The 27,845-nt window shown below is 40.7% G+C and overlaps 1 protein-coding gene across 1 annotated transcript; it reads left to right on the plus strand.

Annotated features, from left to right (window-relative positions):
* Nucleotides 1-27,483, plus strand: TEKT5 (tektin 5). The gene is given in 8 exon segments (XM_010182177.1): nt 1-126; nt 128-563; nt 1,939-2,018; nt 3,713-3,783; nt 5,461-5,604; nt 8,687-8,909; nt 23,249-23,403; nt 27,270-27,483. Coding segments are annotated over 8 exon segments (1,449 nt in total).
* Nucleotides 27,484-27,845: the final 362 nt, after the last annotated feature.

A 27,845-nucleotide genomic window follows, 5' to 3' on the forward strand; every position in this document is an offset into this window, starting at 1 on the left:
ATGGAGTTTCTGGGGACCACGCAGCTGGCCAGCTACTGTGGCACAAGGAAGAGCTGCCTGTTCCCAGACCTAGCTCCTACCAGCACCACCAAGGACACCTACCAGTCCTACCTACCCGGCTACCGCCCCCCTCAGCTCCTGGAGGCCCAGCCTTTTTCGCAAAGTGGTTGCGGTCCCTCCTACCTCTGAAAAACCAAATAATCCCACTGGGCAGCCACCCACTGTTCTGCCCGCGTTATGCTCATCCCTGCATGCCCGTTACAGCACTCGTGACTGGCACCATGCAAACATGGTTCAATTAAAAGGCTCTGAAGCCTCCAAGAACTGTGCCGGTAGGCTGAACGACGATTCAATGAGAATGATGCAAGATAAGGATCAACTGACTTTCCAGATGCAAGAAGACAGTAGAAGAAACCTGGCAGAGAGGCTCTCCAACATTAATTTCTGGAGATCCGAGCTCACCTATGAGCTAGAGTCTCTGCTGAATGAGACCAAAGCCTTGGAAACAGTAAAGAAGCAGCTTGAATGTGCTGTAGATGAAATGCAAGAAGCCCTGAAGGTAGGTTTGACATAGGTAGTTAATTAATGACTGTACTGCAGAACAGGTAAAGAAAATGGCTTTATCTCTGTGGAATAGTAGTGCGGCTTTTGCTGTTATTGAGACTGACCTTGGTGAAACATTACCCTCAGTACGAAGGAACCTTGCCACCATAGGCTTTATATATAAAGTCGACAAAGGAATCTATAAAGATATTTCTATGCCCTCTTTTCCTTCCTTTCTGCTTGAGACTCCAGGAGCCCACGTTTCCCTCACGCACTGGCCGGTCAGCTCTGTACCTTACAGGGGAGAGGAAGACAGCCCTCTAAGCTGCAATATCCTGATATTCTTATCCAGCTCTGAATTTTCTGCCATTGCTTGGTGAAAATAATATTTTCATTTAGGTTAGCATATAATTTGCATTACATTTTGAAGCTCTCCAGCATCTCAAAGGCAAATTAATTGCACCAGAAAAAGCCACAGTAATTCAAGAGTCAATTGAATGATGCTAGCAAAAACTCCAAACATGCGAAAACCAGAGTCCAGGCTCTCTCATAAAAATCTGGAATACTGCTGATGGAAGCTATGTCTAGCATGTTTCTAGGCAAGTACAAATATAAACCCAAAACTCCGTATTCAAGAATGACTTTTTTTAGTTGTCTGTATCTGTACTAATTCAGAGAGGCCGGCTGAGGATGCCTCCTATTCAGGGAATGCTTCCTGCAGAACAGCTCTGTGCCAGCTAACACCATTTCATTTATTAGTATGGTTCTAAATAAGTGCATGAGACATTAGGAGTCAAGTTAACATGCTGGGGCAAGTTAACCAAATTCCCTGTTCACTGCTCATAGTTATGCAGTCATTCTCTTGTATAGGTATGAAACTTCCAAACTTTGGCACTGGGTAAGGGAGGATGAGGGGAGATGAGATTAAAGGCTTTCGCTATGGATGAGTGTAGAACAATGCAGGTGTTTTAATCCACACGATTTCTAACAAAGCTTGGGCATGCAGGTAGGCATTGCTGCACATTAGTAACCACCTAATGAAATGGCAGCTAATCTTTACAAATATGTATTAACAGCTAAGTAGGAATGAGCCACTAAGATGGATCAGTTGAGCGCAATGAAGGCACCTCCTGTTCTGTTCTACCCTCAACAGATGGTCATTACTTGACCTGTCAGCTCAGCGGCTCCTTCAGCAAGGGGTTTCACCTCCCTGGAGGGGTTCAAAAAACAGGTAGATGTGGACTTTGGGACATGTTTTAGTGGGCATGGTGGTGGTTTGTTGATGGTTGGACTTGATGATCTTAGAAGTCTTTTCCAACCTTAATGATTCTGTAATCCGCTCCACAATGCAGTACTGAACCTATTGCAAATGTTCCTTGGTTTGCTTGCAGACAGCCCTAGAATGCTTGTACCTCCGTGAGAAGCAGAAGGATATAGACTTAGTTCACGACGGTGTGGAAAAGAACCTCATAAAGGTAAGACCAGACTTGCTAGTTTATTTTTCAAACTGTGGAAATAACTAAAATATAACTAAATATCAGGGTAAAAACATTGCAGTAATTTCTTCCTTTGATTCATTTGAAAGACTGAGAGTGGGGGAGAAGTGGGAAACGTTTGGTAAAACTCCATAGAGCGGGGATGGTTTGTGTTCTATTAATCCCTCCTGGAGCACAAGGAAAGACCTAGCGTCATTGTGAGGTCTTGTACAATTCTGTCTTCCCTGATCCTATAAAACAAGGTAGAAACATTTCTCAAGATTTTTTTCTGGGCCGTGGTCTATAAAATCTCAGAAGTTCTTAGGGCTTACAATACAAAATGCTGGTTTACTGCCTTACACACACTCTCTCTCTACATATGTATATATATAGCATTACTGAACAAAGAAAACAAGATGGATAGTAGTGACTGCTAAATCTTTTAGATAAAAACAATAATAAAGTAACACTTTGCTTATGTATTTTAAAAGTTTTATTGGATGTATGTGAGAACAAAAGTATCAGGAAAGAACGTTATGGACAATGGTGTTGCTTCATGCACTTCTTTGGATTAACAGATTGCAGAGGGCTATGCAGACCGCTTGGATAACCAAGATGCTTGTTCAGAGCCTAAGCCTACAACCTGCAACTTGGAGTTTGAGAGTTTTAATGAAGAATCAAGAAGCTGGCACATATTAGCTTAAGTATTCCAGCATGACAGTTCAGGGTAGGATGAAATGCTGCTAAATGTTCCACATGAACAGATGAAAACCCTTAGTTTTTCAAAATTAAGAATAAAAGCAATTTGTCTGATCTCCCCAAGCACTGCTCTAAGGAGCAAGTTAGACAGTGACAATAAAGGACAAGAAAGGCTCATTTAATAATAACAGGAAAGCCAGTTTGAAAGCTGCTGTCACTCCTATGCTTACTATACAAGTACAGAGACAGAGCCTGTATTTTTAAATTTGGAGTGTCTTACTTCTTCCAAATAATTTAAAACAATTCATTTCCTGTTTCAAAACTCACAAAGCTGTGCACACTTAGGGCACAGCCTGAACTGTTGGCTAAGACAGTTTTTAAAAAGGAAAGAGGACTATAACATTATTCGAGGGACCATAATTATCGTGTTTGCATAGTTTTCAATGTGGTTGGTCTGAGTCATTTTTATTTTAATCTGAGTGGAATCTGGCTTTGAATCTCTTTGACTAATATTTATAGTTTTGAAGAATATTACAATACACCTCCTTAGGGAGCCAGATGTATTTTCAACCTGCTCCACCATTAGCGAAATATTTGTATTGTTCTAGAAAATGTAGAAGTAGTTAGAGAGGATAGTTTAACAGATTAAGGTTCATGTTTCAAGTATGTTTCATTATACTTAAGCCAAGCAAAATTTGACTTTATGTTTATTAGAATTACTCCATCCAATAAAATTTACTAATACGGTCGGTATAATATAATGTAATGTAATGTAATGTAATGTAATATATAATTAGCCATACAAAACCAAGTCAAAAGGCACAATTTCGTAGGACCGAGCAACAGATGGACCAAAACACATCCTTCCTTGACCTACATTACCTTTGGGATATGTGAGATGGCTGCAACACCTAGAGTGCAGAATAAAAATGGTAAATTCACTAAAACAAATGAAGCTTGATGGACGCACTGACACCGTGTATTTTCCACTGTAGGAGGCTGATGTATTCAAGGACTGTCAAGACGTATTGACAAAACTGGCACAGAAAATCAGTCAATAGTTGGGGTAAGACTTTACATTTAATTCCTGTTTTAAGGATAGGAAAGCTGAATTCAGTGTCAGGTAGGATCTAATGCCCGAGTGAAAGCAGCAAAGGCAAAAGCAGAAACTGAGCCTGTTAGGTGCTCATTGCCCTCCACTTCTAATTCTTACCAGTAATGGAATTTGCATGTTAAACTGCAGAAAAGCAGCACTTAGTATTTAAAGATGACTCTGACTCAATTTTTAAAGTCATGTTTAATCTGAAATCCTTCAGTAAAATCAGGGGCACCAAGATTATAGCTCAGCTGTGCCAGTGTTGCTCTGGGGCACTCTGGAGTAAGGTTAAAGGGTTCTTTTTTTTTTTCCTTACAAAACTAAATTCAAAGGAAATTTATTAGTGGTGAAACAGGAATCTAAGCACAGCATAAGGTATGAGATGAGTTATGGAATGGACTTACATTTTTTAAATTTATATTTCTATATGGTTTTTGTTGTGGGGGGCATTTTATTTCTTTGAGAATATACAAATATCCTAGCAAATACAAGTTATGTTTAAGTTATGTCATTTAATTGGGTAAAACTATACTGAATGCAGTGTTAACTACACAGAACTGACACAAATTTTAAAAGCCATGTTTATATGACATGACATGATTCTCAAAAGAAGCAGTTCGAGCACTCACACACAAGGAAGACAGAATTGTACCGTTCTTCATTGTGACATCGCAGAAGAAAAAGACATAAGGAGATTTTATAAATGATAGCTTTTATTAATGGCACTCAGAACTCGTCTGACTCAGAGTCAGGTCAGATGCAGTTCTGCAGTCCATTCCACTGCTGTAATACATTGGGTATATGCTCAGATAAAAGCTACGTTCATATTTGGGGGCATGGACTCTGTCTCGCTCTTTGGGCTGGCATTTCTGGTTATCTTTGATTCAGTTCTGTCACCACATCAGGCAGAGCAATAGTAATGCTGACTCACAGCAATATTTGCAAAAAATGTCAATGTGTCTGCTGTCTCCCTGATGCACTGGGAAGCAAGACTTTGATTCTTTCTTCATCTCTATTACTCCTTTTCTGGTCCAGCCCAAGATCTGCCAGGCTTTCCCCCAGTTTGAAAGAGCCAAAGCAGATTAAGATACTCCAAAAATTCTTTGTGGGTAAGAAAGCAGAGATGAGCAGACTATTTCCCTCCTCGCGATCAAGATGAGCAGAACTATTTAAACGGAATTTCCAGTGATGTCCAATTCGAATTATGCTCAGTGAATTTGTCCCCAAAATCAGGAGAGATGGGAAACCACAACTCTGGGCTGCCCTTTTCTTTCCCACTTGCAGCTTTGCTGGCATGAAGGTTGTCACTGAGCTCCTCCTCCCCGTTATTCTGAGGCTTTCCTTCATGCCACACAACAACTACCTGTTGGTTCTCACCCTCGCGGTTGTCTGCCATCAAAATGACAAACATCATTAAATGCAGTGAGTTAAGCACTGTTCTTTGGGGGATATTCACTAGAGGCTGGAAGGAATGGATGGTACAGCAGCTCCCTCTAGCTAAGTTACAGCACCAAGCGTTTTCAAGCCACTGTAAATGCCAACAAGCTATAAAATGAAGGATTGTAGGAAGCTAACAAAATAAATTAACTATTTAGTATAACAGCGTTAAAGCTGCTTCAGATTAATGCAAGTATTTCCCCTTCACAGCATCAACAGAGATGCACAGCATGCCCTGGAGCAGGATCTTTCTGACAAAAACTCAGCCCATTTAATTGACGAGAAGTGCTATAACATGAGCAACACATCAGACAGCATCAGCTTTTACCAGAGAGTGGAAAAAGCAGATGGGAGGTGAGTATGAGTGGCTGTTGTCGTCTTCTTGTTCCGTGCTCCCTGTTGAAGTAGGAGCCTGATGACAGCACAAGTCCTAGCCTTATCTTTCAGAAGTGATATAGAAAGAGGTGGCTTCTCTTCCCCTACAGCCCTGTTCTTCCTTGGTGTGAAACCCTCCATCAGCCTCAATTACTCCCAGCCTCCTACCAGCTGCTGGAGGCCAGGCAGAAGCTGGCAGCCTGCAGCACCCACAGCACTGCTGTGCAGCGAGCTGTGTTTTTCTGTGAGGATGATGCTTTACAACAGCATTGCAGCTGACTCCTGGCACTCAGACCCTGTGCAGATGTCTCTCCGTGGTTTTGATTTATACTATCTGTAGCCTTCAGGTTTCAAAACCACATCCAATCAAATAAAAGTTCAGCTAAGATGTGCAGTTAAAGTGCAATGTGGTAAGCAGCAGGCAAGCATACATCAAGGACTACATTTTCTGTCAAAATAGCTTGGGTTATTTGGAAATCAGGTCATCAAGCTATACAGAGGAAGGTATTAAACAGGATGAGAAAAAAGATTTGGCACAGCTTTAGCATTACAGATTGGGCTAAAATTACTGAACTAAAATGTCTCAATTGTATACAGTTTTAAAACAGTTTATTAGCAGTGGCCTCATCAAAACCTGCATCCAATTCAAAAGCAATAGCAGAAGCAAAGCAGCTTGCAATAGAGGGCAGTGTTTTTGTGCTAATGACTCGTTGGTTCCCTTATCTCTCTAGCATAGCAATATTTGAATGGTAAATGATAATGACTCTATCTTGTTTGAAGGGGGAAAAGAATCAGGATTACTTGTTTACTTATGCTCTGCTTTTCATTAAAAGATCACTGCATTCACTACTGAAATGAGGGCATATCTGAAGGAAATTTGGCAGGTGTTCTGCTGACTCTAGTACCACTACCTGCTTTTAGGATTAGCAATAAATAAAATTATTCTTGTCAGCTCTGGTAAAAAGCAGATTCATGTGGCTAAGTTTTACAGCCCTTTTCCTTTCTCACCAACCATTATCCAAAGAAATGTCATTTTTCATTAACATTTTCCAGCAGACTGAGACAAACCTGCAGCACTCAGCAGCAGAGCAGATGCTTTCTGCTGCAACAGAGACAGCTGGATAAATTACAGTCTGAAAAAACAACATTAAGGAACTAAGTATTTTAGATAGTCAAGATGGAAACCTGCTTGGAAAGTTAATTTTCTGATGAGAGTATGAATATAGACATCAGACCATAGAGGGAAAAAAACCCAACCTAACCCAGAAAGTACACTGAGATTGTCTGAATCAGTAGCTCTAAGTAATGACAGCTCACTGATTTATGCACTTTATTATGGTATCATGTTGGTTACCTCCAACTGCCTAAATAAATTCCAAATCCTGTAGGGAACTTAGTACTTCAGTCTGGAGAGAGGAGAATAGCCTATAAAAAAACTGAAAAAGGGCCCCTAAGAAAACAAGCACTGACACAATTAACTTCTTATTTTTGCATCCCTTAAAATTTATTCTCAATGTTCCATTAAAATCTAAAGTAAATGTGAAACTCGATAAATAGTGACCTGTCCATGCAGAGCTTAACACAGGCATAAATCTTGGAAGGAAGTTTTGTGTGGAGTTTATATGCAGGCAGAAGTTTATCTCTGTGTTTCAGTTTGGAACATAAAGTATCTGCACCTTTTCATAAAATACACTAAATATTTCTGGGTGAAGGGAGACGTGACCTAGCATGCTAAGCAATGCATTAAAGAAGGTGGTGCGTTTAACCCCAAAGAGAGCAGCTTATGCTGCACCAGTTCTCAAGCTGGGGGCTCAGGCTGCAAGTTGAGAATCCCGCAGATTCTTGGTTTGGAAAGCCTTGACTCTGGGATTTATGGTCATCATTATGTTAACTATGATAATTAAGGCCATCCAAGCATCCCAAAGTTTGTTTACATAGAGGACACTGCAGGAGGAACATTCATGGGTGGCATTTTTCAGTGCAGGAGCCCTATATTCAGACTTTATATATTCATAGGCTTTTCCATAGCAGAGCCATTCCTGCTTGTCTCACAGATATTACTAAATTTAACTGCAATGACCTCGTAAGGCAAAGCAGAGGTGTTTGTTTCAATACACAGAGAAGTAAGAGAGTGGAGATGCTTACCCAAATGGCACAGAAGGACAGGGTTAGGGCTGGGAGAAAACTTTCAGTTCTCCTTATGCCTAGGTTAGTGCCTTACCTATTTTCCTGCTATCATTCCTTCTGATGATGAAGGCTCCTAGGATGCCAGAGCCACATGCTTTATATTATACATAGCTCATGAGGTAGGGCTGCTTTGCTAGCAGACCAGAGCTGTTTGATGAGCTGTGTAACAATCTCTTTTCCTTTGGTTTCTTGCTTATTTTCCCATCTCATGTTCTCCAGTGGTTGGTGACACATGACTCCATTTCCCCAGGATAAAGGTTTGGGTTCACAAAAGTAGATGGTATTTGAATCTAATTTGATGGTGTGCAATGCACAGGAGATCATGTTAAACAATCTAATAATCCACGAAGGCCATAAGCACTCTGAATATCAACACAAAGAAACATTTCTGCTGAGCTACAGCAGCAGATGAGCTCAGACCAGCACCTCATCTGTTAAAGACAAGAAGAATGTGCGTTGCTGGCATTCATACTCGATCCTCAAAAACTATTTTTAAGCATCAATAAATAAAAAGTATGCAAGACTTTTTTCTTTATAGATCAAAACCCATAAACCTACTTACTATGGAGTTGAAGCCAGGGCCATAGAACCTTTAGTTAGCAGCTACAATATCCAAGCAAACCATAGAAATTCTGTTGAAGCAACAGCTCTCCAAAATCTTCACTTGGTGTTGCCAAACCTTTGGCTTCTAGAGAGGAAAAAAAAGACAAGGAAGTGAGTATAAAATCAATAGTATCACCCGGTGTATGTGATTGCACAGCTCAATGGATGAACACTTAATCTCAGTGTAACTGAATGTAATTATAACTGAACTGAAAAAAGCTCACCTAAGCTGTTATATTTTGCTTACGTCTTATTTTAAATTCCTTACCAGTGTTTCAGTTCCTGCAACATGGGCTAAATTCAGTGAAGACAATATCAGGCGCTCTCAACACGCAAGGGCCAACTCTGTCAAGCTCCGCGAGGATGCAGAGGCTGGACTGGAGAGCACCTCCGAGGAGATGTGGAACCATTCCATCAGCACCAACCAGCCCTTTAACAAGCGTATTGCTGAAGTGGCTGATGCAAAGAACAAACTCCAAGCACAGCTAGCCAAGGTAAGATTCACTAAGAGTTGGCAGCGACATATTGTCTTAGTTGTACCTGAAAGGCATAAAAACTTCTCCAGTGTTCACATTCTTCCTGAATAAGCACCTCCTCCAGAGATAGACCTGTATTACCTGTCCTCAGGTGGTGCATTTGGATCACACACAGCCTGCGAGGAACTCACTCAAAGACAGGCACCCTGACAAGACCATAACGTTTTTCAAGGAACCATGCAACATGTGTCTGTAATCATGCACTGATTACATTAATTTGTAACTTTTATGTTTAAAGTGGGGAAAGATATCTTAGTATTTTTTCCTATTTTACATCTACTGATAATATCCCCTGGCCATTTCCTGATACTGAAGTAGTACATGAATTACTTTTTTTCCTTTTTATTAAACAGTGAACTAACTTTGAAAGTGTGCAAATAAAACGGTCCACAAAAGCAGCACATTTATCTGTTTTAGAGGAAGGAGAAGACTAAGTTTTTGCACTTTTGTGTTGCACCAGCAAGGGAAGAGCCCTAAGTTAACTAAAATTTAAAAGTGCTTACATACGCAATGTCTGTCTACCTTTGACACCTAGGTCCCAAGTTTTCCTCTCTCTTTTGATAAATACATTCTCAAATCTTTAACCTGAATTTTGGTCTGGTTGTAGTTGGAAACAGCCTGGTATTTCGGAGTGGGCCAGACAGTGAACTTTTCAAACATTCATTCTGTCTTTGTCTTCATATTATACAAAGCAGAAATGGCACAGAAGAAGAAAGTCCTGTATTAATCTCTATCTATATTGCCTTCTCAGTGTGTTTTCCCTGAAATAAGTGACATGCTGCAAGTGTATTAGTTGAAGTCTCAAACTCCTGAGGTTAACAAGAGGTGCTACCTTTGTAGTGACAGACAAAATCTTGTTAAAGCTATCAAGACTCACTGTGTTACTTTCATATGACTTCAGCCAGAGTTCAGTAAATTCTTCCATTAAGATTCTTTCTCTTATAGAGGAGCCTCGTGTTCGCTCATTTGTTTCAAAGCAGATTTGGAAACAATAGAGTTTTCCTGCCATTCTATTTGCCATGAGTAGTTCACAAAGTTTTCAGTTTATTTTTAGTACTCTTAGTAAAGTGCAAACAAACCAGCTAAATAAGTGTTAAGTCACAGAACATGAATTAATATTTTCTTCCCTCCCCTTTGCTTATAAGGCATGAAAGATATTGAATGTAGTTTTTCTGTGGTTTAGATTGTGTATGATCCAGCCAACTACAGCGTAAGTTTCTCATGGATTTAAGCTATGAACGTTTGCTTCACATTTTCTGTTGACCTTTCCTAATGCTTTGAAGTTCTCCTTTTATAAAAGAACTTACAGCATAAGGTAGCAGAGGGTGCACACACGGCATCACAAAGTGCATAGTGAGATACAAGAAGGATTTTGTCATGGAACCCAGCTGATACTATGACATAGCTACTGACAACTACTATATAATGGAAAAAAATCCTGATGTTCTTATATTGTTACACCTTTAAGTAGCAAAAATAAGGTATCTGGAGAAATTTGATTAACTGTATTTGTATAAAGAATAATTAGTTTGTATGATATGCAGGAATTAAAAAAAGTATCAAATAAGATTGCACTCCACAAACTACTGCTGAGCTACTAGTTACTGCAGATATAGCAGAGATATATACTCAACACAGACTCCAGAGTAATGTAGTTACATCAGAATAACAAGATGCTAGTGGAGAAAATGGTACACGATGATGAGGAGTCATGGAGGCTGGTCGGTGTTGTCAAAAGGAAGGGAAATACAATAGGTTTATTGAACAAGAACATTGCTGGTTAAGATGTGGGTGAAGTTCTGTGGTAGAAGTCCTGTTAATTCTTTTGCTCATGGCCATAGCTCAAAAGGACAAGAGGGAGGAGAAAGCAAGCGAGGGCAGAAGTGAATAAGGAGTGCTCATTTAACAGTTACCTATAGGTAGGCAGAAGAAATGGTATCCTGTTACTTCTCCAGACCTGCAGTACAATCTGGAATAATCAGAGAAAAAATACGGCTAGGATATGCTTGAATCAGCCAGTGATCCTACCGTACCTCTGTTCTTCCACTGGGATGTGATTACAGTCAAATGCAGCTACTCCAGTTGCTGTTTTCACATCCAATAGCAATTAGACAACGGGTGCCACAATTTCAGTTTTTGTGTTTAAAAGAAATCGGTCAATCTTTCACAGGCTGTTTTTGCACTGACTTCTTAAGCAATGAATGCCACTCTCTGATACCTCCTTCTCTCTGCCAAATTATTCTTCTAGCTAAGGAGGCTAGCTCCATAAGATGAGAGGAAAATGGGCACAGAAAGTATTTGCTATCTTGTTCCAAGGAAAAGCGATTTAATGAAGTTTGGAATGAAAAATACTTTCCTGATTTGTGAAACAGCAAAATCTCTTCCAGACAAAAAAAACCAACAACCCAACACCTACAGGGAACCTCTTGCAACCATTTGTTTCTAAAAATTGGTACCCTGGCCCTGGAAAAATTGAGATTTCCTTCGCAACTAGGCTTTTTGTAAGATCTCATCTAATGAGACTTAAACTCTGGGATCAGTGCAATGTATGAGCGCCTGCCACTGATACTGGTGTGGTGATTATGCTGTGGTTAGCATTTGTCATGCACGTACTTCAAATGGTTCTCCTGGCCTGATCTTTTTTTCATATTTAGTTGATATTGCCTATACGTATAATGGTTTTATGGTGACACATTTATAGTCCTGACTTTCTGTGCAAGAATGTCATTGCTTCAAACCTTTTTAGGGAAATCCACTGCCAAAAGGAACATGGGCACTGCTCTGGTCATGATCTCTTAGAACATTCTGGCATTGCTGTACTCAAATGGCAAAGGGTCTTTCTCCTTCTGCCTTTCTTTCCCTTTCTGATGACAGTACTATGTCCCACGTGAGCAGAGTGCTATTCAGCGATTGAGAGAGGTTGTGGAGTCTCCTTCTTTGGAGACATTCAAAACCCGCCTGGACGCCTTCCTGTGTAACCTCATCTGGGTGTTCCTGCTCCGGCAGGGGGATTGGACTGGATGAGCTTTTGAGGTCCCTTCCAGTCCCTAACGTTCTGTGATTCTGTGTAATTGCTTGGAATAAACAGGAATAAAATACAGGCATGAACAAGATTTAGTTGTTTCTGAGATTACCCAGGCAGCCTAAGGAATTCCATGTGCAGTCTGCTGTATCAGTGACTCCTAAAGAACTAGGATTTTCCCCTCAGTAGACATTTGCATCATACACCTCCTTCCCTGGGTGCTACAGCAGCCCTTCACCGGACTGCCCTTCAGGAGAGGGCTGCTGGATTAAAGTTCTGGTTCAACAGTCGCTGGTAACAGTTACCTTATCAAAGGCTCTGGAAGAACAGTCTCCAGCAGCCCTGGTACTTCCTTCTCCATTTCTGTTTCTCATATAAACAAAGTGTAAAGAAAACCAGTAATCTGTTTTTATTCTGTTTAGTTTTATTCTAGGATATTGTCTTCCTTATGTCTAGACAAGTGTGTTCTTGTATCCAAAAGATACAGAGAATGTATTTATGTGATGAAGGTACCCTGTTTTCACTTCTGTCAAGCGTTATGCCAGGAGTTTTGCCAAAACCTTCTCCATCAATGACATAATGTCTCCATTTCAGGTCACAAACCGTACAAGTCTCAGAGTAATAATTGCACAGCAGTCCATCTGTTTTTATAAACATTTTGTCTGCTTCTGGTACTGCTGGTGGACTCCTACCTCAGTTTCTAACATGTTCCTGTACCATTTACCTTGAGTTACCGAAATACAACTGAATAATAGAGGCCAAGAATGTTCCTCTTGTAACTGATTGAGGTTCTGTCATAGAATTTAACCTAGGTTCACACTATAGCATTCACACATCATATTTAGAAGCACATGAACAAAATACAGTCTTCAGAAAAAGACTTCAGCTAGTTTGCCTTAACTATACACACTTTCCAATCCAGGTAAGCCAAGAGATGCACCTAAGAGCTTGTCCTGATAGGCATTTGAAAAACAGATTTTTGCTCCTTAAATAAAACTTTGTCAAACCCAACATTCAAGATGCTTGGCACACAGCCTTTGCCTCTTTTTCACATCTAAAGCAATTGAAACAAGACCAAATGCCTTCCATTTCCAGTCATCAGACAACACATACGGTAAAAACATACATACACTATCATTTTATAATATGTATCACCTGTCCCATCACATTTGTACTATAAACCTACAACAATATGCATTTAGTCAGAGGGATGATTTAGCAGGTTTAAGGTGTCCTGTCTTGGGGCAGATCAGATGTGTTTTCACCCTTCTACTTGGTTTGGCCTGAATCCAAATACTGTATAGGCTCCAAATTCAGATCAAGTGACCAAGCCAGCACAAGGGAAGTCTCCAGAAAGCACTGGTTGTCAGTGATTCCCACTTGCTTTTATGATTCTCAGTCCAGCTGCTGACTGCTCTCACTGTTACTTCATGGATGCATTCAGGAAATTGTCCGAGTTCACTTCACTTCAGATTTTTCATTGTCTGCTCTTTGGCTTTTTCCTGCCTGCCACTTTTGGGGAAGCTGGCTGGTGAGGCTGACAAACACACATATATCAGGAATCTGGGGAGTGATTTGCACAGGGGAACAGTAAAAAAGGATTAAATTGCTTTTGTATAATTTTGAAGAGGAAACTATCGAACACAGAAGGGAAATGCTGTCCTTAAAACCCTGCTTTCTATGTGTCCCTCTCCAGTTCACTGTAGAGCTTCCATGGAAAATTATTCCCTGCCCACTCTTGCTTGATTTTCTTCTAGAGGGCTAAGACATATCCCCATCTTTACAGTGGCAATCAAACTGAGTGTGTGGGAGCAAAGGTGTCACAAAAAGCATTTCCTACTGAAACTCCAAAGCCTGGAAGTCACCACAGCTGCAATAATGATTAAAGGACTGGAAAGCAAGCGATTGATAGAAAAAATTATCAGCTTTCTCTTTAGCAGGCTGAAAAGGGTGATGTTAGTAGCACTAGATGACACTACTTTACTTAGCTTATCCAAATAACACTTGGGATAGGGGCAGAGGACTTGCTAAATCCTTAAGTATCTATACAGAATAAAAAAAGAATGATAATAGAAGACTTTTTGCTTGAGCAGCCAAAACCAAAAGAAGAATCAGTGGCCAGAAAAAAGCCAGACAAATCTAGATGGCAAACATAAGCACTCATTCTTCAGGGCAAAGGAATTCATCACTTCAACAGCTTACCACAGAAAGATGCCTTCATTAGCACCAGGAATTTAACATCCTGATCACTGTTCTCCCTGAAAGCTCTGCAGGCACTGGCTTACAAAGAGGAATTTCTACAGGACAGACCAGTGACCTGCAGGCAGGGCAGACAGTGCAGAACTAAGCCTTCTTTCTGACCCCAAGATCAAAAATGTCCCATTTCCATTTCTGTCCCAACTGCATGGGTCTATGATTAATTTCTTTTGCTTGATTCTGGGATTAATCTTGATCATAACAATGTGAGGTCCATCTAGAATTTGGATAGCCAAACCCTGGAAATATGAATTTATGCCAAGAGACATGGTGGTAAATACTTTTTACATCTGGTGTAAAAGTACAGAAATCTTTAGGAAAAGAAGGAAAACCTTCAATCATGGTGCCAGCTCTTTGTTAATAAGTTTGCATCTCTTTTTCATAAAGTTAATATTAACATTAAATAATTACCTTGGCTTCGGTCTCCTGGAAATAACCAACAGGGCAGGCTGTTTGTGTGCAGTAGCTCTGGGAATCAGACCAGACAGCAAGTGACATGTTTGTGTAGTCCAGTATTTATACCATACCTACGTAGCAGATTATCTCTGCCAGCCCCAACATCTGGACAGAAGTGTACACCTATCACAAGTGTTTCTGCGCCCAGAGGCAGGGTGCCCAGCACCACCCTTCCTGCCAGCCTCTCTATTCTACTACCCAGGAGCACAGGGATCAGAAAGATGCTAGAAAAACAGGTACATGTTTAGTAAAGCCGTGAAATAAATAACCACCCACTCCAATAAACAAGTAGCCATGATTCTGAGTATTTCCACTCTGTTCACTGAGAAGGTGAAAACTCTGTTTTTGCCTTTTACCCCTGGGGTGTGCAAAGGCAGTGTATTACATCTGTGTATGATGGGAATTAACTCTCACTTCCCTTTTTGCCTGGTGTATTTTTACTCTGTACCTGAAGAGCCTGCAGTGGTTTTTTTCAGTAAGTTACTCAATGTCTTAAATACGTTACCCTCTCAGAGTGTCTATCCTTCACACATTATTTTTATTAAATTTCAATTTCATTATAAAGTTAAGAAAAAAACCTTTCCTGTCTTAGCAACTACTGAGTATGTTTATATGGTGGCTAGAAGAATTGAGTATGTTTTATGTTTACACAACTTCCTTCTAATTCAAGGGATGAACCGACTTAATTTTACAACTAGCATAAAATATAGAATGAAAGCCAAGAAAACCTCAGTGGCAATAAACCCAGAAACTGATCTACCAGCCTCTAAAAGAGCTTTCAAACTTCTTATCAGAGAAGTTCTGGAAGGAACCCTCCTACGGCTCTTGAAAATGACACAGCCTGAACAGGAACAGAGTAAATACTGAAATATAATGGGAGGTGCCCATGCCAGAAGCACACAGGAGAGGTGCAACAGTGTTGTGAGCTGCGGGAAGGAGTGTTCCTATAGCAGAGGGAGTACTTTCCCTGTGGCATTTACACCACAATGGTTTTAATCTCAGACCCAATGTATCCTTACATAAATGTTTTAATATATTTTTATTGATTGCTTTTTTCCCCTTCCTCTTTTTATGCCTTCAGATCCCAGTTACAGTTTTTCATGCCAGCTGGGTATAGAGTTAATCTTATCATTTAACACTGGAACCTGTTTGAGAGTAAAATTTTCAGATGATTAATGAAGAGTGACTCAGAAGCAGTTGGGAAGGTGTGTGCTGGTTGGCGTGGGCAGTTCAAACTTGCCTGGAAAAACCTGTTTGAAGGAGAAAATAGTTATTTAAGCTAGCAGTAGGCTTTTGCCTACAAACCAAGAGAAATCACAGATGAAAGCTAAGGCATTCAGTTGAAAACAAAACCAGCTTTCTGTCTCCTAAAATTGTTGCTTAATCTCATGAAATCATAAAGACTTGCACAGACTACATCAGAGTACGACCCCTGGGCAAGTGGAGAAGCCTGGCTCCTCCGCACATCACGCAGCAATGCTCCACTTCATGGCTCGGCCTCAGGGGAACGTGGAATGGGCAAGGCTTGGAGCATCATAACCAAGGGACAGCCAAGGCCTGTCAGGATGTATTCAGGTTGTCGTGAGTCCAGGTATCTTTGCAAAATGACAGAAATTTCTTCTCCCACTGAGGAACACCCAACTGCTAAGTAAAGGCAGCCTGGAGTGAGTGGATGTGAGACTTTGCTGGCATTTATATAGAAGATAACTTCTTTCTGCCACAACATTCACCTGTGAGAAACTGAGGTGGTTGCCACTATTACTGCTCCCTCCCCTGCAGCCCATCCAACGCTCAGGCAATTCATACAGGCTCGGCAGAGGAAACAGGATTTAGTTCAAGACAGCAGTGCTCATATAGATTTATAAACTGTTTCTTATTCTCAGAAAAGGCTGTCTTGCAGGAAATAGATGGACATATTGTAGTAGCTGTTCTAGACAGCAAGTGTTTTCAGGCTCCGAAGGGTCATGAGAAATGCATTGCATTGACTCTAAAGTCAGGGCAAATCTAGCTTATCGTGACCAGGCTGGGATTTCATTAATGACTAGAAAGAACCTCCTTCCTGACAAGAATCAATATTATACAGCAGCTGCATGAGCCATAGCTGTTTCTCTTTGGCACCATCTCTTCCTAGAGACATCTCCTTTCTGTTAAAGGGATGTGTACCTTTTCTCTCAGATGAGGTAACTTGAGACAAACCAGCACATGCACAAGGCCCGAACTGCTTGTTCTACTGTTATTTTAACAGGGTTTAGCAAAAATACGTTAATAGCACTTAACTGAGTTCTCCTACATGCTGATGCACCTGAGAGCATGATACAGCATAAAATGGAGAAGGAACACAACAGAATTCTGATGCTGTTGCTTTGAGAGTTGAAGGTGTAGCAAGGAGGTATGCAAAGGGTTAAGCATTTCCTTGTATATGGTTATGGCTTCCTCTGTTATTTTGAAAACATTGTAGAACAACCAGGCCAAGTTAAATGATCTCATGTTTTTCTCCCCCTTTCATTTTAATGAAGCTGTTTAAAAATAAACACCTTATACCTTTTTAGAACCAGTGGAAAAGTTAAATAGAAACTGATTGCATATAAATGTGAAATGGATTAGATTATTTTCAGAGATTAAAGTACGAAAAGTATGCTGGAACTTAGTGCAAGGAGGGCTTTTGTAAGATTGTAAATTGTTAAACCAGCCAAATGAAAGGTCCAGGCTCCCTAGGTCCTCTCTTTCAATCTATGCTGAATAGACCAGTAAGGGTACAGGTTAAACGTCCAGATGTATATTTAAAGCTTGCTTTGTTTTAGAAGTATAGTGTTTACATTCTGAGTTTCCTCTTCTCTATGAAAGCGCCATGTTTAAGACAATGTTGGGGATTTTATAAGTATCCTTCGGCACACAGAGAACATAAAGTGTGCTTTTTTCAGATCTGTTGACTGTATTTATGCCAGCCCTATTGCCATTGTTCCCAAGCTTTATAAATGAAAGCTTGCAATATTCCCAAATCCAGATCAATCTCTCCACTGCTGATATGCTCGAGGGACTGTGCAATGAACCAGTTTGAGGATATTTTCCTTGGGGGCAAACTAAACCACTGCTTCTCTTAACTATGAAAGTCACGTCATCCCATGTAAGTAGACACAAGGAGTGTACAGAAGTTACTGCTCAGAATGATTCCAGCTCTGTGTCTTCACAGTTAAACTGTCTGAATGCATTACCTGCTGATGGCACATTCTCTTGAGTGTGATTTTTTTTCCTTTAAAATGTGCTTTTCTTCTTTTCTTAAAAGACTCATGGGCTATTCCTCACCATCATCTGATTAGAAACAAAACAAAACTTGATAAGTCATAAAACAGTGACCTGCAATTAAGCTTCAAAAGAAACAAACCAACCCTAAAAACAACAAGGGCAAGAGACACGGTAACCTCTACGGAGAATTTGTCCACAACACGACAGTAAAAACTGTCAGGTCCAAATTAATTCCAGATTTAAGATCTGGGTTATACTTGTAATCCAAAAATTACCAGATAGCATAGTTTTTACTTTGAAATAGTCGTCATATACCCTAAAATTAGTTGTGAAATCAGTCACAATTGCAGTATTACTCCAATTAAGTAAGATAACCTCAACAAATGTAACTTTTACAAATTAATTTGGATGATATATGGAAACATGGATTAAAAAAAAATTAAAAAACTGAGAGGCAAAATATAAAGAAATTTCCAAAAGGAGGAGAAGTCAAATGTTCCTCCCACCATATTACCTTGCTGCTGCTTTTTGTATTTGGATACTAAACACTCAGCAAACCTTGGAAACAACAAAGGAACAGGGCTAGCAATCAGACTGTAGCTTTTAAAAATGCTTACGTTGTACATAAGACTACCCTAATTACACGATGAAACTGTAGCAACTTTTTCTCCTGGTCTTACTGTACCCAGCTGATGAAAATCATGGCCTTGCTGAAGTGAGAGAACAGTGGGAGTGCAGTTTTCTACAAGCTGTGCTGCAGGACAAAACTTTACTCATGTCCTGGAAGGGGAAGTTTCCGGTTGGGAGCTGCCTGAGCCGCCCCCTCAGGAATGCGCCACTCAGCATTGGTTGTTTTTGCTTCCTGCCTTTGGAGGTCATCCAGAAATGACGTGGACTGGTGCAACGCTGTCTGGTGATCCTCCTCACCAATCCCTTTGTGTATAGCAAATTACCTAAATAGTTTTATCCAATGTGCGGCCAGAATGAGGAATCAAAAACTGTTTGTACAAAGCCTCTGTGATGTGTTGGAGGTGATTTCCCCGAGGCCATTTTTCTTTGTATGTCTCAAATGACAGTGCTGCAAAAAAAAAAAGTAAGAGAAAATTTGAGAACGCACAATGAACCTAAACTGCTCCTACTTACATGCAGCCAAGCACAGCTTGAAGAAGGATGTGTAGTTTCACGTCTGAATTTTGAGTTCACAGGCAGGTTTAAGCAATAATTTTCTTTAGCAAATGAATGAAGGGTTTGCTCAGTAGCTGTAATCAATTGCCTTGATTGTGCATAGTGTACTTGCAGGCTACTCCTACCTGTATGAGCAGGACCCCAGAGCACCCAGTGAAGTCAGGTGGCACAAGAGTGTGGTTACTGCACACTGTGCTGGCACAAAATGTTATAAGGGCTGGACATGAAACTGAGTTTTCAGTGCCTTTTATCTAAAAGCTCTCTTTTCATGACTAATGAACTACTGGCTTCTGGACAGAGAGAAACATTTTCTATTTAGACCTCAGAGTCTGCCCTTTTCTAACATTAACACTGTGCGAATTTGCAGGCTGTGCAAGCTCTAAAAACCCTGAGTCATAACTTTATAGAATAGTTTAGGTTAGAAGAGACCTTAAAGCTCCCCCAGCCATGGGCAGGGACACCTCCCACCAGACCAGGCTGCTCAAAGGCCTGTCCCATCCGATACAAGACAACTGTTGTCCTGTATCAGTTAAATGCCATTATTTATGGGAGCAGTACATACATGACTTCGTATTCTAAAAAGAGAGGACAATACAGGCTCCTGCTTCTGTGTCACGGAGGGAACTCCTGTGTCCTGGCCCAGCCAGGTGCTGTCTGACAGCACAGCAGTGCTGTAAAGCTCAGGTTTGATGGTTACCAACAATTCACACACTTAAAAACAGAGAGAAAAGTGTGGGTTCAGAAAACCACTCTTTGAAAGTTCTTCTGCTAGCTGAGCTTGATGAAAACAGCCTTTCCAAAAGACTGAGGACAGCTTATACACGGGCAATCTGCTCAACACTGCCTGTACTGGCATCAGCTTGTTCCTTCTGCATCTTAAAAAACATCCAAGATGCAGTTTATTTTTTCACTCAAGCAGAATGAAAGAGTAAAGGGCACTCAACCATGACAGCAGCACTGTCATGTAGTACTGGAATGACCATGGTTTGCCACAGGCAACTAAATTTCTTCCAGGGCCCTCATAAATTTGTGTGACACTTGCAGTCCACTGCAGCACGTTTCTGTGCACATACTGCATCTCCCTTGATAGCTTCCTGCTTGCCTTCCATGTGTGGAATAAACACAAGATCCCTGTACTGCTTTCAAAGAAAGAGAGGGCATGAACACATTTTCTCGCAGAAAATATTAATTTCATCCTCTTTTCTAACCTGATTAGAAGAATTAGCACTAATTAAGTGTAAGCTTGTAACCTAAATTAAATTGTTTCGATTCACATATTCACAGGACAGAAAGTATCAGCATGGTGACTACATTACGTGCTCACCACAACACAAGCACGTTTGTAGACTGTGGCATTGCTCTGGGGAGCTGGTTTCACAGCCATGGTTCCTTTCTAACCAAGTGCTCTGGGCTGCTTTAATTGCCCAAGACAGACAGTGTTACTACCAATAAAGCTCAAAGGCTGAATCACAAAGCTCCTACCCAGAATCTGAACTGAGAGTGCAAATCCTCTGCTCCACCATAAGTAGGAAACAAACAACCCACTCAGTCCTTTCTGAAACTGAGACACAGCTTTGCCCAGTTCTTAGTGGGCTCAGATACACTCTGCTCTGTTTCACTGTTTTGACTTTGAATTATACATTTTAATAAAAAGAAATAAATCTGCTTACAATTTGCTCCAGATACCAAGTAGAATTAGCAGGAGAGGCCAACACCGTCACCACACCCCACTGCAGGTAACAGAAGTACGCCACAGCGGCTTTGGCTCTCGTGCCCGCGGTAACGGTAACGCATATCACGGGAAACACTGCTGCAGTGACAGCAACTGTAACATAAACACAGGAAAGGAGGGCCCTGCTCTGCAGCGGGTGACCTCTCAAAGCATGGCGTATGCTTTGCCTCACAGCCTTGGCACATCCCCACAGGTTGAAGCTTTTGGTTAGCAGTGAAGGAGAACAGTGGGAGCAAAGGAAAGGCTTTTGACACTCCCCGACATGCATCTGCTTAACTCCCAGCAGCCTGCCCAGAAGTGAGACCTCACTTTTGTCACGGGCAGACGAACACACGACAGATTCTCGGAGGGAGGTTGTGAATAACAACGTTCTGACAACAGCACAAACTACTCAAATTCTGCTTCTGAGCAGCAGAAGACCCAAATCCTCGGTGTTTTCAGGGAAAAGGAAGGATGTGGGCTTGATGCATAATGAAGGCATTTCACTTCATTAAGTCTCTTCCTCTTGGTTTTTATCTACTGAAGTAAGTGTGTGTAGAAAGTAAAAAAAGTAGACAAGTCGTAAAATGATGTATCTAATAATGCAATCTTATCATAAGAGGTTCCTCTGCAAAACAAATAGCTACCAAAGTGCACTGGATTCCCTGCATTAATGTTCTCAGTAAGACACAGCCAGCTTTCAGTGATCATCTAAGTAAGAAGGAACCACTGCAGGATACAATTATAGGAAGAAATTTACTACTGTTGGCTTCACTTTCTCCCATACTGTAATCCCTCCATAGCTCTGTGAGCAGAAACCTTGCACCCGAAGGGCTCAGTAGCACGCAGAGACCTGAATTCACATCAGTACAGTCATGTTCAGATGCTGCTGCTGCTTCAGCGTCCAAGATGCTTCATCTATTGGAAAACTGCTTTGCTGTAGGGGTTGAACTGGTTTGGACAGTGCTAGCCAGGAGATCTACTATGCGCTCTACTACATGCTCGGCCATATGTCGACAAGCCCTTAAGGATTTGGACTGGGGTGCAAGTTGCTGGCATCCTTAACTCCTTGGGTTTTGTCTATAAATAACCCTTCAGCAGGAATTTTCAAAGCGCACACATCATTAGCAAACCTGTCACAATTTGGTGTGTAGACAAGATCTAAACAGTAACATAATTTCAGTTGCATTGTGCCGTTTGTAGTGGTTGTTGAAATTCCAGTTTCATTGATTTTAGCAGACTGGCTGAGAAACGACATTAACTCCACTTGTTGTCTTCCTTTTTAAAACTGTCTGTAGGAAGAGCTTGAACAGGTTCACCACATCGGCTGTAACGAATCCAGATAAATGAAAGAAACATTATAATCAACTGGCCGGGAAATGTTACCTGAATATAAACTTTTTCTGCCTTCCTTCTTTAAGAATGAGCAAAACCTTTCCCTTGCAATTTCTCTTATTTTATTTTCCATACAGATTAAAACACACAAGAAGTAGGTAGAAGATTCTGAGGGATAATTTGACTATAACATACACTGCAACTAAAAACTACGCTATACGAATCCCATGGGCCTCTCCTTTCTGGTGATGTTTCAGCTCAACATCACCTCCATTTAGAGAAAACGAGCCTTTAAAGGAATTTGGCCTTCCCTCTACAGCTCCCAGTGGAGTTTTCAGAACTTTGAGAATTTAGTTTCAGTATGAAAATATGACTTGTGTTCATACGTTCTTACAGCAAATGTCCCCAAAAAACACGTAGTACAATTCAGAGAAGGCATATTTGATTGCTTTTGAATTTTTTATGAGGCAAAAGGAAACACGAATTGAACGAAGGCTTAAATGAAAATGGCAGGTTACTGGAATTTTACCTTTGCAAAGATCAAGATCTTCGCAGCAGAATTTTTTAATTTAGGAAAGAAATTACATAATGAAGCGAAATGGAAATAAGTAGAGCTATAAACATTGCCTCTACGAAAATAGCTTGATCACAACGCAGTTAACACTGTTGGAATTTCCCCTGTCACAATAATACAGTGCTTCTCTTCTGCTTGTAATAAATTCATATTCCAATTTGCCTATGAATGTCTTATTTTTATAACAGGAAAGAGATGGTGCAATTCTTAGTGGAAGCTGCTCACCTGTTTTCTAGGAACAACTTCATTAATATGTGATGTATGAGTGTACAGCCCCCTCCTTCTGGCTCTCCCAGGAGATTTGATTGCCCTATGTCCTTGTAAAGAAATGGCAAGATCAAGTCAACATTACACAAATCCATCTGATTGATGTGAGCTTGTAGCAATCGCCTCCCCTAAATTAAACAAACTCATATGCCAGGATGGAAGCAGTTCCAATAGGAGCATTTCAAAGTGGGGGCGAGTTCTGGTTTTGGATGCATGTGAGACTCACAAAAACGTTCTGCTTTGTTCAGATCCTTCAGGAAATCTTCAAGACAGAAGATCTGGTCGTGTTGCTAGAGAGGTCCATAAAGGCAAAGGAGTACCAACTGAAGGTGGCTCAGACCCGCTTGGCGGGACGAACCAGGCAACCCAATATCGAGCTTTGCCGAGACGCACCTCATGCTCAGTAAGTAAAGGCCAGACTACTCTGTTTCTTCAACAGCCACTCAAGGACAGGGAATTTAATGTGAGTGTGAATTAGTTTGGTGAGATTAGGACTGCATTCATTATACTGCGATACAAAGTCTTGAAGAAAGAACTAAAAATCCAAGTAGCTATGTTGAAATAATGGATCAAACCATCTGATGTTCAATGTGTATTGTTGGGTTTAGAGTCCCTCTTCCAGGACAGTCAAGAGCTCAGTTGCTTGTTGGTGGCTGATATCTTTTGGGATTCAGTGTCATGCCTGAGTTGGGACTTAGGCATTGGTTTTAATTGCATTCTGTATGAAACACAGTGTTTCACTTTAGGAAACACCTGATTTTAGAAACATGTTATTCCAGACAAAAATTATCTTTTGATGCAAAAAATGATATAATGCTCAAGCTCCTTAAAAAGTTAACTGAAAATAAGAATGAAGCAGCATCTCTTACTGCCTCAACTAATTTTGCATTATATAGCGACTCCAGTATCATCTTTGCACAGGTCAGCTCATTTGGCTCTCATTTTTGTGATATAGATGTGGGGGCTTCCCAGCACATGCTGGCATCAGTTTGGTGATCCCTGTGCTATGATCCATTGTATAGTGTGGGCACATACACACACATACATATACTGTGTCTTCCTGGACATACAAGATGCCTGAGACACTTGCCTGACTTCCCCAATGACTGAAGAAGGATCTTCTTAATTTTAATCCCATTTCTCTCCCTCCACTCCAGTTGGAGTACATCAGTGTTCCAGCTGTACCCTACTGAGTACATCTTATTTAAAATCCTGTCCTCAAATTAATCTGTGGAGGTTTTCTCAATAAATCCTGCACCAGGGTTCCTTCCATAGCTGAATTTCACAGTCCAGTAAGAGAATTTCGCATATTTTTATGAAAAGTAGAAAACTATTCCCTTTTTATTTTTGTCTCTAGCAAAATCCCAATGTATACAACAGCTTCACATGAGATGAGATTAATGAAGTACATAATGCTTTAAACTGAGTATTTATATTGTATTTATATTTTCCTAAATGGTGCTTTATCAGCTCAAAAAGCTTCTACTCAAAAAAGGAAGGGGCAATAAACCATAGTTTATTTCACTGGTATCTTTTCCCTTTCCCCAACTCCTTAAACCAGAAATTGTACAATGCAATGTATCTTTTTTTCAGCCTCACACCTCCTTTAAAAGGATCTTGACTTTCCTTTGATGTAACCATATATTAGATTTCTTTAGCTTCACAATCTGCTCTCCACATCCGTTCTGTGACACAATATTGTTTTGGATCTAAATTCTTTTCTATCCATTTGGATCCCTTTATCCACATGGCTTTTCATACCACGTTAATCACGCAGGAGTTCAGCTGTGAGAAACCAGAAAAACTTCTGATCATGCTGCAGCACTCACTTACCAGTTACATTTAGTAGGGGAGCAGATCATTTGCCACTTCGGTTACCACCACACCATCAACTAGGTATGCGAATAACCAATAGCCACACTTTATTAAAAAACCCACAAACAAACAAGATGGCCCTAAATATTAATACACAACTGCAGTCTTATACTCTGAGCCCTGTTTTCTTCCTACTTCCTCCCTGAAGATCTCTTCCCCACCAATGTCTGCAGCACTGTGATTGGTATCAGTCCAGTCAGCAGGATTGCACGCGTCCAAGTTAAAAACCTTAACTGCTTTAGGATCAAAACTGTACTGAAGCAAAGTGCCACATTATCCCTTCTCCTTCCCACAATTCCTAGTGATCCTGTTAATGTTCCAAAGGGTCCTATCGAAAAAAGTTTGGAAGCTTCATTTGATGTCACTGGAACACCAGAATGGCTTTGAATAAGGACACTGATGTGACATCCTTAAATCACAGAATCACAGAATCACTCAGTTGGAAAAGACCTCTGAGATCATCATGTCCAACCGTTCGTGTCTTCCCCCTAAACCATATCCCTAAGTACCTCGTCTACCTGCTCTTTAAATACAGTCAGGGATGGTGACTCCACCACCTCCCTGGGCAGCCTGTTCCAGCTTCTGACGACCCTCTCAGTAAAGAACTTCCTCCTTATCTCTAACCTGAACCTCCCTTGGCACAGCTTGGTGCCGTTTCCCCTTGTTCTATCCATCATCACCTGGGAGAAAAGACCAGCACCCACCTCTCTACAAGCTCCCTTGAGGTAGTTGTAGGTGGTGATGAGGTCCCCCCTCAGCCTTCTCTTCTCCAGGCTAAACAAGCCCAGTTCCCTCAGCCGCTCCTCATAAGGCTTGTTCTCCAGACCCCTCACCATCCTTGTGGCTCTTCTCTGAACACGCTCCAGAATCTCAACATCCTTCTTATAGTGAGGGGCTCAGACCTGAACACAGCACTTGAGGTGCGCACAAAGTACCACAGAGTACCCAGCGGTTCTCAGTCAATCTAATTTGTGCTAGCTTCTAGGTTATATAGGAGCTTCACAAGCTGTTGCACAAGAATTTTAAGCTTAAAATACAAGTTTTCTGTCAGTCTAATAGGTTTCCTAATATTTTAACCAAAATATTTGTACAAGTACACTGTTTTCTAGATGTAGTTATGTTGACAGATAATTAGCATCTCCCATTCTCCTTCCTCCAATGCATATTTTTACTCTACCACAGTTCCCTAATCCAGAGCAGGTTATTTTGGATGCTTTACCTGATCCAAATCATTGAATGTTATTGTTCCTCATAACGGCAATTAGAAATAAAAATTCTGACAGAGTATTTGAAATTTGGACACCTTTTTCTATCACAGTTTTTTGGGTGAACTCACATCTCAGAACATGTTTTGTTAGAGACAAAATGCTATCTGTGAAAGTAAAACCATTTGCTAATTCACTTTTTAAGGATTTTTTTTCTTTTAAATAATTTGCTAAGCATATTTCTCTGATGTGATTTAAAGCAAGAAGAAATTCAGCCCAATAGCTCAACTGTAATAGGGAAAGAAATATCAAATGAACCACTTCTTTGTAACATGTACATGTTATCTGAGTTCGCTATTTATTTAAAAGGAAGTGCTGATATTGGCACTTGTTCTCTGTGTGTGCTGCCAACTTTGTAGTTGAAGGCATTAAACAAAAAACAAATTAATAGAGTCTAGTTTTTCTGTGCTTAAGCAACTGGGACTATCCCAAAACAAGTTAAGGTGGGTTCTGGAAAAATCAATCTTTCTTCTATTCTATAGTGCACTGAAACATTAATAGAACATTAGACAAAACACAAAGTTGGCAGTGCTAAAGAGAGGTTGTGGGTTCAGTGACTGTACAAGAAGATCTGCCACGTCTCCATTACTCAGTCACTGGGAGAAATGTGGCTAACAGAATCACAGAAAACCTTGATTTCAGAGCTCCACATTCAATGGTTGTTCTGGCGAGTGAGTCTTGTTCTGATTAACACACTTCCACACCAAGTCTAGACCATTTAGCAAATCCTGCTGCACAAGCTTAAGCTATCATGAAATGCACCGAGACACTGCAGTAACATCCGTCCCAAACGTGTTCTGCAGGACCACGTGCACGTGCTCCCCACAGCCATGCTAGCCCCAGACAGGCTACACGTGTGAGAGGCTGCATGTGAAGATGATCACAATTAGAAAGATGTATCAAAGCAGAGTGGCTTAACCTGCTCTTGAAGGCCAACACAAGCAAGAAATCATCACTTCTTGTAGGTGCTATGCAAGCTAGTTTGGCAAACAGGCTTCATACTGGTTCAGACCAAGACAGCTCTTCAAATCGTGCCTGAAAGTGTGACCTGTTGACGGTTAAAAATCCAGATGTGGTGAGGGACTGCTAAAGTTCCATCAGCAACCTGTCCCCTTCTCTCCTTTTTCAGGCTTGTCACTGAGGCTTACACTATAGATGACACCTTACAGACCTTAAAGCAACATCTGCAAGCAGCCCATGATATGCTGCAGATGCCGAACATGAACAAATCAAAGCTGGAACATGACATTTCTGTGAAGACAAACTCCCTCTTCATCGACAACAAGTGCACGGATATGCGCAAAGTCTTCCCCAGCACCCCACGGCTCATTGGCTACACTTGAACAGCAACCTTTGCTATCTTAGTGCACGACATAAAAGTTGCGAAGGTTGCAAATATTTCCTGAAGGAAGTAATTATTATTCTGTTTTCTCAAATAACAAAATCCTACAGAAATAAACTAATGAAAATTAATATCAAGCCTCTTTCCTTTGAACAGCCTCGTATTCTTAGCTGTAGCTGCTAGTAATTGCAATAGACTTACTGTAACGGAGTCAGACCACACTAAAATAACCAAATCTTGCAAGACATATGTCAGTTACTAGACAGAGAAAACGTTAGACTGGAATGTTGTACTGCTCAGCAGAGTGACTACAACACAGGATTTAAGTGTTAAGAATTATCTGCCATCTGGGTTTCAGTCCTT

Source organism: Mesitornis unicolor, unplaced genomic scaffold (genome assembly GCF_000695765.1).
Source record: "Mesitornis unicolor isolate BGI_N332 unplaced genomic scaffold, ASM69576v1 scaffold51853, whole genome shotgun sequence".
In the NCBI taxonomy this organism is placed as follows: domain Eukaryota; kingdom Metazoa; phylum Chordata; class Aves; order Mesitornithiformes; family Mesitornithidae; genus Mesitornis; species Mesitornis unicolor.